General features: G+C 46.0%; 1 protein-coding gene across 1 annotated transcript in view; it reads right to left on the bottom strand.

Moving 5' to 3' along the window:
- Nucleotides 1-951: 951 nt before the first annotated feature.
- Nucleotides 952-15,627, bottom strand: part of LOC308276644 (vomeronasal type-2 receptor 116-like) — a gene marked incomplete at both ends in the record, with an annotated part of 32,010 nt that continues 17,334 nt past the window's right edge. Inside the window, 5 exons of the mRNA XM_080715468.1 lie at nt 952-1,010; nt 1,077-1,089; nt 2,021-2,312; nt 4,163-4,322; nt 14,224-15,102. Coding sequence (XP_080571594.1) covers nt 952-1,010; nt 1,077-1,089; nt 2,021-2,312; nt 4,163-4,322; nt 14,224-15,102 — 1,403 coding nt within the window. The remainder of the gene's footprint in view (nt 1,011-1,076; nt 1,090-2,020; nt 2,313-4,162; nt 4,323-14,223; nt 15,103-15,627) is intronic.

Here is a 15,627-nt window from a genome sequence, read left to right as displayed (position 1 = left end):
TTAAAATTTAAAAAATGCAGGTACTTTGCCTTGAAATAGAGTTCCACAGGTTTGAGAGAGATACAGATAGAGAAGAGAGAAACAGAGACAGAGAGACAGAGAGAGAGACAGAGACACAGAGACACAGACAGACGACTTGGAACTGAATAAAATCCTTCTGAGTGGTAATCTCCTATACCGATTTCCCTGTTCTCCCCTTGTGAGCATGCAGAACACTTTTTCTAAGTGTCTTTACCTTTAGAAAGTAAAGTGTACCAGGCATGCTGGCACACATCTGTATCCCAGTACTTTGTGACTGAGAAAGGAGGATCGCAGGTTCCAGGCCATCCTTGGCAACTTAGGCTCTGTTCAAAATAAAAATAAAATACATCTGGGGGTGTAACTTAGAGAGAGAATGCCCCTAGTTTCGATGCCCAGTGCCAAAATTAAAAAGGCAAGAAAATGGAAAGGTGAGCTGGGCATGGTGGTGCACGCTTGTAATCCCCGCGCTTGGGAGGCAGAGACAGGAGGATCACGCTGGTTCGGAGCCAGCCTTGCTGGCTTAAGAAACCCTGTTTCCAAATTTAAAAAAATATAAAAAAATAGGTCTTGGAGTGTAGCCCGGAGGTAGAAGGGCTTCCAGGAACCCCAGTACCACCAAAACAAGAAAGAAAAAGAAAATGGAAAGGTGAGATTGACAACTGCTTCCACCTCCTGCCTGGGAATAAGGAGGTCTGACGTGGTGCAGGGTGCAGGTAGCAGGTTGTATTTCACTCCTGTGGAGCAGAGCCAGCACCAGTGATCCATGCTGCCTGCGCACACTGATGATGAAGTGTCTTCTTACTACACTGACCTCCTGGTAGTCTGGACTTCAGTTATGAACACAGGGACTGAGGTCATCTAGAGGATTACTTCCATTTACCCCCTCTGATTCTCTAAAACTTATTTCTCCCTAAACACAATGCTGCTACGCTACTGCCTGTGTTTGGCCGTGACACCATCCTGATCGTTAGAAGTGTTTCCAGATCTTCCTGCAAAGAAGCAGTGGCATGGGGAGGCCTGATTCCTCAGCTCTGTCATCTTTCTGAGCAAAGTACCTGAGAAGCACAGCTGAGATGAGGAAAGGATTATTGGGCTCATGGATTTAGAAATTCTGGGGTTTCCATTCCTCTATCTATGTTCAAATGTTTCCAAGGCAGAGACTTTGGTGACAAAACATGGCAGAGGGACAGAGCTCACAGCTCGTGGCGGGGGAAAGCAGCGAGTGTGACAGGGAGGGCTAGGGACAGATACAGTTTCCAAGACCACACCACAGGAGCCCCTCATCCAGCCATATCCCACTACTCTAGCTGGCTGGGTGCTCTAACAGTGAATTCAAAATCATATGATTTAGGGAGGGTGTCAATAGGTGGGCTCTCAAGAGATCTGCTTGGATGGACGTGAGCGAGGCAGGCTGGGCTGAGTCTGTGGGTAAGCCCCAGGATGGGTGTCTCTGAGCCTCCACAGCACAGTGGACTTTATTGTTGCCCCAGATGCCAGCCAGAAGCCCAGGGGATGCTCTCCTTACACCTGACATTCACTGGTGCCTGGAGACCTCTGAGGTGGTCGTGTCCTGTGGGCAGTCTCTATGCTTGGACCTCTCCTAGGCGCCCCACAGCTGTGAGCCATCAGGAATCAGTGTTCCAGTGAGCGGGAGATGAATATGATGGTTAGTACTCTTTTTGTTTTTTTATTTTTGCCTTGAGGATTGAGCTCAGAGGCATTCCAACTCTGACTGTGATCCCGCTCCCTCAGCTTCCCAAATACTGGGATTACAGGAGAGCTCCACGTCCAGCTTAGTTAGATGCTAAATCTCCAGAGCTCCTTCTCCATCTTTCTCCTCACACTGCTGAGATTCTCAAGAGTTTGGGAATTCACTGAGACCTGATCACCTGAACCCCCATGATTAATAGACACTCAAATTCCACTTTGCTTAATCACACATAGGGTCCAGCACTAGGGGAAATCTAAACATCCTCTACAGAATGCTTGGCCGACTTACCTGAGGGGTTTTGTAGAGCTCCAATAGAGCTCCGATCTCAACCGAAAATGTTGGTGAGGTCCCTGCGATGGCAGCAACAGGTCTGTGCTGATTCTTGCACTGGTAGTTAGGGAGAACCTCGTCACCTCCTGACAGCCACATCAGAGTGTCCTCCAGGGTCCTTTGTTCACCGGGGAAGACATTGTAGAGCTGAAACCCCAAGGTCAGATTAGGGAGCAGGTGGGGGTCCCTGTTGATCTCCTTGATGGTGAAGTAAAAGGCCAGGACATGTTGGTAGTTCTTCCAAAACCATCTGAACAGAGGAGAAGATGAGGTCAGGAGGCTCAGGGCTGAGTCCTGAGCCAGCATCAGAACCAGACAGGCTAGATCCAAGACGCTCTTCAGAGGTGCCCTGGACTGTGGACCCTGTGTAAGGTTCCTAGGGCCCTGTTGACCTTGGAATGGCTCTTGGCCTCTTGGGAAGCAAACTGTGTTCTAAACACTGAGAGACTTGTGGGACATTTGGAGTGGGCTGAGGTAGAGATGCGCTGGATGCTATCGCTGTCAACTGGACCACTTAACTAAAGTTTCTATAAATTTGAGGTGCATTCATGGTTACAACAGGAGCAGGAAGTTCTTAGGGAAATGAGTGAAGGTGGCTACATCCTTCTTCATAAACCGTCTTGTTTTATGACACTGGGGATCGAGCCCAGGGTAGAACCCAGGCTTTCTACCACTGAGCCACAGCATCCTCACATACTTGTTTACCTTGAAACTGGGTTTCACTAGGGTACCAAAAGTTTCACAAAATTCCCGAGACCTGATTTGAACCTCTGTTCTCCTCTCTTATCTTCCAAGTGCTGACATCACAGCCAGGAGCCAAGAGGCCAGCTCAGACAAAGCTGTCCTTTTCCTTAGAGCAGAACCAAGACACAGCAGTGCTGGTTCTCCCTGTGTTCAGGAATCCTTAGCCAGCCTCTGCCCTACCTGCTGACCAAAGCTTTGAGAGCAGTTTCCCCTTTCTCAGGTGTCCCAGAGGGATTCTGAGCAGCTCATGTTGTACGGAGTCGTTACTACTCTAGTCCACAACACTTATGAGAGCTGGCAGCCATTGTGTTTTTCTTCAAATGTGAACACATGATTCAGGACCTCTAATTAATTTTTGTAGGTGTCAGCATCTTCACTTTGTGTTCCTAGACTTTCTTTCTCTGTAGAGAATGCCCCTTTATCCTTCCTCCTCTCTCCTTGTCCCTTCTCAGGTACTTTTGTACCTAAATTTACCAAAGGTGAAGTCTTGGATTTTAGACCTACATTTCAAAGGTTTATGTTTCTGAAAGAATACCTAAAAAACTTTTGTGTGTGTGTGTGTATGTGTTTGTGTGTATGTCTGTTTTAATTGAACCAAGAAGCAACCTACCTCTGAACTACACCCCAACATTTTTATTTTTTCTGGGGCACTGGAGATCAAGCCCAGGAGCATTCTCCTTGGAGCAGAATCTCAGCTTTTTTTATTTCATTTTATTTTTTCAAAAAGAGTTTTTCTAAATTGCTGAGAATGTTTTTATTTTTGGTTTTTGTTTTGTTTTGTTTTACCAAACAAGTAGTAGCAAGCCAGGCATGGTGGTACACACTTGTAATCCCAGCATTTGGGAGGCCTGAGAATGGAGGATCGTGGTTTGGGAACAGCCTCAGCGACTGAGTGAGGCCCTTGCAACTCAGCGAGACCCTGTTAAAAAAAGAAAAACTAGAGTTAGGCGTTTATCTGGGAGGTAAAATAACCCTGGGTTGCAATCCAACCTGGTACTGTAATGCATACATACAGACATACATACGTACGTACATACATGCATACATACATACATACATACAAAGAGTGTCTGGGATTTAGCTAATTGGAGAAGCACTCCCTGGTTCAGCCCTATACTGACAATCTGTGTGTGTCAGTTTGGTAAATCAGTCATTAGAGACCCACGCAGACACTGTTAATGGAGTCCAGGGCCAATGTACTTTCTGTAGAATGTGCAGGGCACCATTACTTCTTAAGGCTGGACGTGATCTATGGAAACGCTGTACCAGACCGACTGGCAAGACCATGGCAGTGGTCAAGGAAAACCAAAGGGCTTCCTAAGGGCTTCGAGGGTCTGACACCATGAGCAGGGTCACAGAGGCTCAGACGCCTGTGTGTCCCCAAGAGGGGCTTCTGCCCCCAGGTGAGGCAGGTCCCACCAGACACATTCATTCCAAATCCCACACTGCTGGACCACGTACATCAGGCTGGTGGAGTAGGAAAATGTGTCCCCTACTCTCCTCAGTACCTGTGGAGCTGAGAACAACCACATGGTTGTAGATTCACGAGGGTGAGAGAGAACCTGGGAATATATTGCTCTGCATTGCTCTCATTGCTGTGCAGGCTCAAAGAGGATTAGACACTTGAGAGGTAGAGACAGGGTGATTGCAGGCTCGAGGCCTCAGAAACTAAGCAAGACCATCAACAAAACAGGGAGACCCTGTTTCAAAAAGACTGGGGGGGGTGTGGCTCAGGAGTAGATTGGTTTGTCTCTAGAACCACGTACAATAAGAAAAAAATTTAGCTTGGCATGGTGGTACACACATGTAACCCCAGTACTTTGGAGGCAAACAGGAGAATCACAGGTTCACAGCCAGCCTCAGCTACTTAGTGAGGTCCTCTGCAAATTAGTGCAGCCCTGTTTCCAAATAAATGAAGAAAATAGGTCTTGAATTATAGCTCAGGGGTAGATAGTCCTTGGGTTTCATTCCCCCATACAACAAAATATACAAACAAAACAAAATAAAAAAGACTGAGGATGTATCTTAGAGGCAGAATATTCCTGGGGCCATACTCAGTGCCCAAGCATAGAGATTAAACAGATAGAAAATCACAGCCTCAGCCACCCCTAACTTATGGGTAAAGAGTGAAACTTACATTGAAGCAGGCATACGCTCTGATTCCACTAAAAAAGATTGCTGGATCGCAGGTGACTCCATTTTTGTGCAGTAAAGGAGGAAAAAGGCTCCCAGCACCAAATCTCCTTCTTTCTGGATATTCGGCTTCAGGTCTTTGACACAGGAAACATAATCTTCATCCCAGGATGTGTGCAAGGAATGCAGGAGCAGGAAGAACAGACACAGAGAGAAGAACATCACAGGCTCCACCCAAAACAGAAACAGTCTGGCATTCAGGCTGAGCTGTGAAGTTGAGGAGCAGGATCCAGGTGTCCTCTGTGCAGGCACAATGACCTGCCCCTGTTGCCAGATGTCCTGGACTTGTGCAGAGTGTGCAGACGGGCTTCCCAGCACAGACAAAGGGAGAAGGAAAGGGGGCACCAATGGAGTCACGGAGCTGAGACCTGAACCGTCTGGCTGTGGTCACAGCAGCTCCGGCGCCCGTTCATTTCATGGCTCTGCTGCTGTCCCATCCAGGAGCTCAGGGACCCACTGCCCGGGGCTCTGCACCTGTCACCTCCATCCTGATGGAAACACTTTGCGAAAACATGTTTGTGCCTGGGTTTCTCCACGCCCACCAGGATGTCATCATGGTCCATCGAGGCTCAGGACCACAGCAGCCCTGAGTTGCTGAGAACCCAGAAGTTTAGACTTGTTGTCAGTCCACTGCCCTGAGGGACAGGACAGGGTGAGCAGGAGTTGGTGTTGAAAACAACTGAAGTTAGAATCCTACAGTGAGTCCTGCACACCCATGATTATCCAGCACCATTCACAACTACCTAGGCGTTCATCGACAAATGAATGAATAAATATAATGTGGTATAGGCACACAGTGGAATTTGACTCAGCCATAAAGATGAATAGTCATGTCATTTGCAGATGATGGATGGAACTAGATAGAGTACTGCCAAGACATCCTGCTGCCTCGGCATCTATGTGTTGAGACCCCACTCCACATAGTTAAATCGGCAAAAACGCCCCGAGAAGGAGGTATCGTCTCTGGCCAAAGTACCCCCCACTTTTAGATACCCTTCACTATTATTCCTTTTAACTTTCTACACGAATTGCTCCAGTGATGTGAAATTAGGACTATAAAAAAAATCGAGTCCGTGGAAATAAAACTTTCTAATAATTTGTTTAAACATCCTTGGCTCTGCTCAACAATAATGAGAAACTGGCCAGAATTCAGATACTGTGATAAGCACCTCAGCTGCAGCAATCATTATGGCCTCCTACCTTCATCACTATCTATTAACTCTTGCAAAGTAGCTCAGTTCAAAAATAATTATTTACCCTTGAAATCCTGCCTAGAGACAGAGAGAAACCTTGTGTGTGTGTAACCTTAAAGAAACAACTTAGCTGCCCAAATACAATAGACCCAAAGAAAAAGACTGTTAACTTTTACCTCATTGTGAGCATTCCTAGAGATAGAAAAAAAAAACTGGCCGCATAGTTAGAAATGAATATGACAAAATAAAGGACAGACGTTCTAAATATATATGTATGAAGGAAAAGAAATACCGTAAGAGTAAGAAAAGCATTTTTGCATGAAGAAGAGCTTATCATAAGAAAGTCCCAACTGGGAAAGAAAGGAATTAGAAAGTTAGAAGCAGGTTGCAGAGGGTTTGTGACAGGGAAGTGGATTCTTTTAATAGGCTTGTTGTTTAAAGAAGAGTGCTCAGCAGTTAAGGAAATACATCTGACAATTAGAACTAAGAACCTTGTGGTGTTGTTTGTGGTATTTTGTCTGCCAAACTGTGTTGTAAGTATGCTTAAGCTTTCAGATTTAGAAGATAAGATGCCAACACCTGAAGAAACTCCATCACATCCACCTGAATCACCACATCTCCCCACACTTGCTATATGAACTGAGCCCAAAAGATGGAAAGTTCCAGGAAAATTTAAAGAAGATTCCCCGAGAAGTTCCCAAGCTTTAACTATGCCTGTTTGTTCTGGGAGACTGCCACCTGCAACTGCTTATCTGCAAAACCTTGGAGAGAAACAGGAGTTGGTCTTTTTCAAAGGCCAACAGGCAGCTGAAAGATACCCCCCTTTTTCTCTTAACTTTACTGGGGAAGGGTATAAATTTTTGGGTTTTTCATAATAAAGTGTCATTGGCTCAAGAAGCCTTTGTCCACCTCAGGTTCTTTTCCAAAGCGTCGTACCTAAAAACTTAAGGAATTCATAGAGGGGAAAGAACCGCTGCAGATAAGATTCTGCAGAACTTCACCTGCCTTTTGCCCCATCTTTCTGAGGCTCCCGACCGCGAGTGGACTTGCCCCCCACAGGACTGAGCCCGCCGGCAACAGAGTACAGTATGCTAAGTGAGACTGGCCCATGTAATAAAGACAAAGGTCCTAGGTCTCCTATCTTACATGGGCTCCAGAGAGAAACAGGACTTGAGCTGAATGAGGAGAGAGGCCAGGAGAGCAGAGGAAGGGATTGGAGAAGGAGAGGGGAAAGGCAAGAGGAGGACAGAAGAAGGACACAGACAACATCCTGCTCTGTTTCTTGAAGGAGGATTCACCACCAGCCTCTCTGACATGTATGGAGCAGGAAGGGACTGGGCGGGTGTGTAAGGAGGGAGCATACCCAGGGACGTGTGCAGGAATGTAGGGATCACTTTGAATGTCACTGTGATGTATAATTACACACCAATAAAAGTATAACAAAAAACTCAAAATACCAAAAGGAGGTAGAGTAGGAGTCAACAAAATGCCTAGTCTCAAAATGCCATCACTTGGAAGCTTGGTCAAGAACATGGGGACTGAGGTCAGCGGGGAAGTCTCCTTTGGTGCTCAGGGAAGGCGCATTGACCCTGTGCCCAGGTCGCTCCCAGGGTGGCAGGATCCTCCTGGAAGAAGTGGACTTTGTGGTTTCCTCAGAAGGAGGCTGTGAACAGGGCGTGGTGGAGCACACTTGGAATCCCAGCATTTGGGAAGCTGAGACAGGAGGATCGCGGCTATTGGGCGGCTCAGCTACTTCATGAAGCCCTTTGCAACTCAGTGTGACTCTGTTTCAAAATAAAGAATAAAAACTTAATAGGGCTGGGATTAGAGCTTGGAGGCAGAATGCCCCTGGGTTCCATCCCCAGTACCGCCAAAAGAAAAGGACTCTGTGCTCCCAAGAAGACCTGTCGGCCACCCCACCCCAACCCTTGGCAGAGGGAAACCTCTTTCCTCAGCCTGAAACTACACCTCTGCCCACTGGGTAATGGAACAAGTGCTCACCATTGGGTTTACAAGCCCTGACTAAGACAACTCAGTGCTTTACCCCATAGTCCTCTAGTGCTCACATCCCCTTTTCCACCACTCTTCCTAAAAAACCTTCTCTACACAGTTTTCCTATTTTTAATTTTTTTTAAAAAATTAATAGCCATACAGTGCATATATTTATGGTGTTTTGAGATATTTTGATACAGGTATATATTGTGGAATTGCTGGAGACCTCGCATACCTTTCTCTTTCTACAGTGAGAACACTTGAGGTCTGTTCTCTTGGTACTTTTCAAGGTGATAGATTGCTTTTAATTTGAATGCTTTTATTAGTGCTCTTCATGAGGTATACTTGCTATTATACAGCATAGTGAGGGTCAGTGTGATACAACACACGTATGTATAGCTCTTGGAGTATTGGTTTTGTTTGGGGGTTTTGTGGGGAAATATTTTCATGGTACTCTGTGTGTATTCTGCCTCTGATTTACATTCCCAACCTTTTATTTTATATTATTTTATTATTTTATTTTATTGCATTTGTGGGGATTGTAACCAGAGGCATTCTACCTCTGAGCTAAGCCCCCAGTCCTGTTTTTTACTCTTTATTTTGAAACAGGGCCTCAGCTGAGGCTATCCTTAAACCGCGATCCTCCTGTCTCAGCCTTCCAAATGTTGGAATTACAAGTGTGCACCACCACGCCAGGCATTATTTCTTTATTTTGAGTTTCAGTAAGTAGCTGAAAGCCTGGCTAAGGTGCTGAGGTTATCCCCAAACCAGTGATCCTGTGATCTCAGCCTCCCAAGAACCTAGGTAACAGGCATGCACCACTGTGCCCAGGTTGCTACATTGTTTTTAACTGTAGTGCCTGGGATATACAACCCATCTCTTGGACTCATTCCTCCTTATCTAAATGAAATTTTGGATGAATTTTTAACTGAAAATCTGTACCTTTGATCAACACACACCTCCAAACTGAATATTGGGTTTCCACAGTGAACCATTAACTTTTATCATATAACTCAAAATGAACTGAAGAGACAGCAGTAAAATCCTAATTCCTAACACTCCAGTGTCTCCTTTACAAGGGCACAGGTGGGCATCAAACACATGACCTCAACACTACCCTGAAGAAAGGCTGTGAGATCTGGAACATTCCAGGGAAGAACAGAATGTAGTTGTCCCTGCATGTCCTCCTTCTCCAGTGGAGCTCCAGTGTTTTACCCTGACCTGGTCTCCCTGATAAATCTGGCACTAAGTCCTCATGCTTGTGTGGTCTCAAATATCAAAAGCAAAAGGAATACTATGCTGACTGCGTGGACTCAGGTCGGTGGGCTGGGGGCTGCTGGTTTCCTGGGAGAGTCTCTCCTTGTCCCCTCGTGGTGGGCTCTGCCTTCTGTGGCTCTTTAAAGCCCTGCCTAGTAGATATATAACCACCTGTATCACAACATGCATGGCTCTGAGCAAACACAGGAAGGTGTTAGGGTTGTAAGGGCACTGTGGGCTCTTTTCCTCGACTCAAGTAGATAAATTGAATTGGGAAATTAAAACTAATGGACAGCTCAGTGCAGCTGCAACACATTTTTATTACAAAGTCAATAGGGAAGAGAAAGGTGAGAGAAAAAAAACAGTGAGCCTGGCAGACATGCTGGAGACCCAAAAATGGAACTCTGCCCACCTCTCTGTTCTCATCAATTGAATACAGGGTTTTTGGTTTGGGGGTTGTTTTGTTTGTTTGTTTGTTTGTTTAATTTTGTTGTTCTTATCAGTGTTATCAAGGCTATGTATAGTACCTTATTCCCTAGGCAGGTGTTGCCTTCTTGTCTGTGACCAGTGCACCTACTAAGTGCAAAGGTTAATGGTCCCTCTATTTTTTTTTAATCTCTGCAGTACCAGTTGCCCATCAACTATGGGTGCTTTGAGGTAAAGGCCAGGTCACAAAGAAGAGGAGGTATACAGGCACTGATCTCTTCTTTGCATTTTTAAGACTAAGGGCCTTAATTGCATCTACTCTCTTGCAATGGGTATTGTACCCGTGTTGGCAACAGCCTAGGAAATTTTGGGAAAGCTCTGACTTTAATATATTTCAAAAATAGTTGTGTCAAAATGGCAGCAGACATGGGTAAAGAAAGGACTTGATTTCTGCCTAAAAGCAAGCAGCTATTCCAATGTAAATTAACCTAGCTAAAAGTAATTAAGTCAATAGAGGAGAGCTAGGGGTTCCTCTTTCCAAAGACAAATAGATCTACACGATAATCTAGGGAGGATGGAGCAGGGTTTGACCTTGCCCTTTCATGAAAGGAGACACCTTGCCACACCTGGCTGGGGGAGGTACCTTACAGAGACTTTACTAAGTCAAGATTACATGAACAAGGTGGAGGTCATAGGTATAAAAAAGGTCTAGTCCACGTGTTATTCCTTTGGCATATTCAGCTGAGTCACCCCTCCATGCCACTCTGGCATGGGGCTGTAATAACCTTCTGTATTTCTGTCTTTTTAATACATTTATTAAATCTTCATCAACTGTCCAAGTTATGTATATTTATCCTTAGCTCAGGACAAGAACCCGCAAGTTTTTTTCTGTTTTTGGTCGTTTATGGTTTTGTGGTAGTTTGAGGGAAAGTGTGTCCAGGGACCCTAACAGGAGTCCCCAGGAACAGTTCCCCCCAAAAAAAAACCATATTCCTTCCATCTGTAACAGGTATCATTAGGACAGAGCAGAGGGAAGAGGTGCTCCACAGTGTACCAGGACAAGCTGCCACCTCTCCCTGCCTGAGTGCCTGCGCAGCATCCAGACTCTGCCTGCCATTTACACTTTTTGGAAATTAATACCAGAGCAATTTTTAATACCAGCCAAAGGTGTATACAATATGGGTTATAAAACCTGTTCAGAAACTCATAAACAACTTGTTTACAACATGCCAGCAAAGAGCTCAAACAACTAGAGAAATTCATCAACAATTTGTTTATGTCTGCCAACATATAACTTCAGAAACTTGTGTGGATGGTCAGTCTAGGGCTCAGACCAGCACATCTGTGCTGCAGTTGATAAAGACCCCTGGGTCAGAAGCTGTCTCCTCTCCTCTGATGGACGCACATCATCAATACGTTTGAGACTACTGACAGGAGTCTTGTGTTGGAGGAGCTGCCAAGACGCTATGCAGTGCCCATGAAGTACTAGGAAGAGACCTGCCTTCCTATGAGCAGTGTGGGGCGCTTTGCTCACACCACAGCAGCCCGCCCCTGTGCGCCACTAACATCCAGCGACCACTGTGGTCCTGCCCTTCTCTCTGCCTGATGATCAGTGTGACTCCAACCCACTCTATCAACTCCTAAATCTCCTCTTCCACACCAAGACTTGGTTCAGTATTTCCCCACTCCCTGTTTGTTTGTATCATATTATTTTCTACTTAAAATGCCCTGAATGTATAAAATTTGCATATTGTATAGCACATTTATTTTACCTAAATGGTTAGTTTTGCTTCCATGACCTGTATTATTCTATGCTCATTGGTGCTACTTGGCTTTGGCAAAGTATCCACCCAACATTTGAACTTAACCTAATTTCACTTAGTTTCCCGGTAAGTTTCTGTGTGCTTTGATCTTCGAGTGTTGAATAAACCTCGGGACATATTGAAAGACACTGATTGTGTGTAAAAAGACACACAGTACTCAGTGCAGGAAAAATAAATAAATAAAGATTTCACCTGTGATATGCAGAGAGAAAGTAGCAGCTGAACAGTTAAGTCAAAGGGGTTGGCTATCTGCTTTGAGAGGTGCTTAACACCCTGGACACAGTAGCTAACTGTAAAACTATTCACTCCCAAAAGCTGTCCAGGCTTGTGAGTCTTTGAAAGCAGTGTATATTCTCTAATATAGAGACACAGGGTAGCTACGTGAACCAATGTAATTGTGGTGTTGTGTTATTTAAGTTAAGGGTTTTCTTTTAATCTTTTTTTGTTTGTTTGTTTGGGGGGGGTTTTGTGGTACTGGGGTTCCTGGAAGCCCTTCTACCTCCAGGTTACACTCCCAGACATTTTTTTTTAAACAGGGTCTCTTAAGCCAGCAAGGCTGGCATTGAACCTAAGCGATCCTCCTGTCTCCTCCTCCCAATAGCGGGGATTAAAAGCGTGCACCACCACGCCTGGCCCTTTTAATCTTATTCATATTAGAGTTTTCTGATGCATATGCCTGTAATTCTATTATTTTTTATTTACTTTGATATGCATTAATCAGGTGCCTATAGGTTTAGCTATTTTCAGGTGAATTGCTCCTTTGTCTGTAGTGGTCATTTTGACATAGCAAAGTATTCTAATGTATTGGTAATAAATAGTCAAACACTTCAATGGCACTTCTCATAAAAAGCCAGAAATACCTTATAAATATTAACTAGTGAGTACTCGTTTCAATCTCAAGTTCTATTATATTTGTGTGTATAATTATGATACTTAGTACAAAAGATTGATCTCAGAGATATTCTACCTCTGAGTCACTCCTACACCAGCCTTCTCTTATCTTTTATTTGGAAAAAGGATCTCACTAAATTGTGGAGGGCTCTCTAAGTAGCTGAGGCTGGCCGCAAACCTCTTCCTCCTGCCTCCTCCCCAGTGCTGGGATTGCAGGCTGCGGCCCCACCCTGGCTGTTTCTATATTATCACCACTTCATCTTTGAGGAAACTGCTAGATTGCACTTTGACTGCTTGCCTGAGTTCCCTGGCTGGTGAGAGTAGAACCCAGACTGGATCCCAGAGCATCTCCCCAGATCATGGTCCTGCTGATTGTGCATGTTTTGTGGACCAGAAGAGGTGTGACCATGGCTGCACTTCATCCTAAGGAGAAAGGGTGGTGTGTAGACACATCAGGAAATTGTAGCATTCCATGTGCAGGAAGTGTTCTGCAGAACTGATGGCGTTTGTGGGTTGTATCTGGGAACAGCCCCTTGCTGTGTACACATGGAGGGTGGGCACTGACCCATCCATCCACTTGCCTCCTTGGAGGGAGCTTTCATCTCAGGAGGCTGCTCCCTGGGGTACCACAGCTCCACTCCTAGAACCCCAAGCCTGGCCATAAGTGAACCTGAGCCTCAGTGCAGACTGCACGGAGGAGGCCTCACAGGCTCCTCACTGAGCCACCAGAGCCTCTCCTGGCCTCCTCTCTCCTCTCTGCCCACACCTGAGTGGCCCTCTCCTCCTGACATGCAAAAGCCTCCCTTGGCTTCTGTGGCATGATACTCTTATTAAACCACATCCTGGCCACTGCGTGTTCCTTGAGTGCTTACTCCAGGTGAGCGAGCAGGGACACGGGCCCTGGACTCGGGATCCAGTGTGGACGGCAGGTGATTGTCTCAATGAAAACCTGTACCACAGTGTGTTCACGAGTAAAAATCTAAGGTCAAAACTATTAAAAATCCAAATAAATAAAAACTGTTGGGATCAGAGTTTGAGCCCAGGGACGTTTCACACCCAAGCTCTTTTTAGTTTTTATTTGGAAACAGCATCTCACTAAGTTCTGGAGACTGGCCTCAAACCTGTGACCCACCTGTCTCGGCCTCCCAGGTGCTGCAAAGACAGGTGTGTGACACCATGCCCAGCTCTCTAAGTAATTTTTAGGTAAGGAGAGAATAGGTATCATGCATATTCCATAATTTCTTATACAAAGATGTCTCTGAATTAGCAGGTGGCAAAAGAAGAAAGTGGAAAAAATATGTTAAAGTTAGAATCAAAGGCTACCTGAATAATGTTCATGGAATTAGTGACCATCCCAGTGAATGTCTGCAGCCAGGTATGGAGGCCACACCTGTCATCCAATTTCTGGAGGCTGAGCTCGGATAATCGCAGAATCCAACTCACAGAGACCTTTTTAAAATAAACAGGACTGGTGATGTATCCCAGAGGTAGAATGCCCCGTGCTCAATCCTCAGTATCAAAAGAGGAAGAGGCCAGAGGAAGACAATAATTAAAAAATATTTCAAACTTTAAAATTAGGAAGGAGATTTATGGTGGAAGGCTCCAGAAAGCCTATTTCTCCTAGAACTTTGGTCCTTCAGACCTTTCAGGGAGTTCTTATCAGGTCTTATGAGAATGATGTAGCACTTGGGGGCAAAGATGCAGCCCAGGAGCCCCGCACTGGAGGCCAAGATGGAGAAGACCTCCACGGCCACCATGGCCTTCCCCTTGCTGCTGTGGTAGACAGGGAGGAAGGTGACCCAGACACTGCAGAACAGCAGCGTGCTGAAGGTCAGGAACTTGGCTTCGTTGAAGGTGTCAGGCAGGTTCCTGGCCAGGAAAGCCACCGTGAAGCTCCCCAAGGCCAGGGAGCCCAGGTATCCCAGGACACAGTAGAAGGCAGTGACTGAGCCCTTGTTGCACACGATGAAGATGTGGCCGTGTTCAGAGTATGCATCAGTGTCAATGAAGGGAGGAGAGGTTCCCAGCCAGATTGCACACAGCATCACCTGGATCAGGGAGCAGATGGGGATGATGAAATTAGGAGCCCCTGACACCAGGAGCTGCCTCATCCTCCTCCCAGGACCCGTGGCCTTGAAGGCCAGAACCACGGTGACAGTTTTGGCCAAGACAGTGGAAACAGCCACAGTGAACCCGACTCCAAAGGTAATCTGCTGGAGGATGCAGGTGGCCATGTTGGGACGGCCAATGAAGAGCAAGGAGCAGAGGAAGCAGAAGGCGAGGGAGACGAGCAGGACGTAGCTGAGAGCACGGTTGTTGGCCTTGACGATGGCAGAGTCTCTGTGCTTCACAAAGACCCCAAGAACCCCAGCTGTGAGCGCAGAGAAGCCCAGAGCAGCACAGGCCAGAGCCGTCCCCAGGGGCTCCTCATAAGCCAGGAAGGACACCACCTTGGGGAGGCAGCGGCTCCTCTCAGTGTTTGGGTACTCGTGCGGGAGACACCGGATACACTGCTCTGCATCTGGAGGGGAAACATCAGCAGTTTATATTTACTGACTTGTCCTCTTTGCCACATAAAAGTCCACGGTCCCCTCTGTAATGTCACTGAGGACAGACTGCCCGTGACGTCCAAGACAAGCACAGAGCAGGCTGTGCCATCGCTGAGCTGGAGAATGCTGACCCCACCCTCCCAGGGACACTGGAGGTCTCCATGGCTCCTCCTGTGGCTCAGTGACGTCACCAAGTCTCCTCCATCACCCTATTTCTTCTCATGATAGGAAGTCTGCCATCCTCATAACATTGACCCAGATCCATCAGGTGGAAGCCTTCCTTACACATGCTCAACCCAGAAATCAACGTCGTACACCTTACAGGTCCTCCTGTATTTAACGTACCCTTATTTCTACTGGTTTCATTATATAACGTCACATCTGCCAGAAGTAGTCTTGTTCCCATCCTAAGTTTTCATTTCCCATGACAATTCTGATCAGTGTTTCCATATAAATATTGAAAACACTTTGAATTCACAAGTTTTGAACTTCAAATG

Source organism: Muscardinus avellanarius, assembly GCF_963383645.1.
Source record: "Muscardinus avellanarius genome assembly, chromosome: 18".
Lineage (NCBI taxonomy): Eukaryota > Metazoa > Chordata > Mammalia > Rodentia > Gliridae > Muscardinus > Muscardinus avellanarius.
This window is presented reverse-complemented; position numbering and strand designations above follow the sequence as displayed.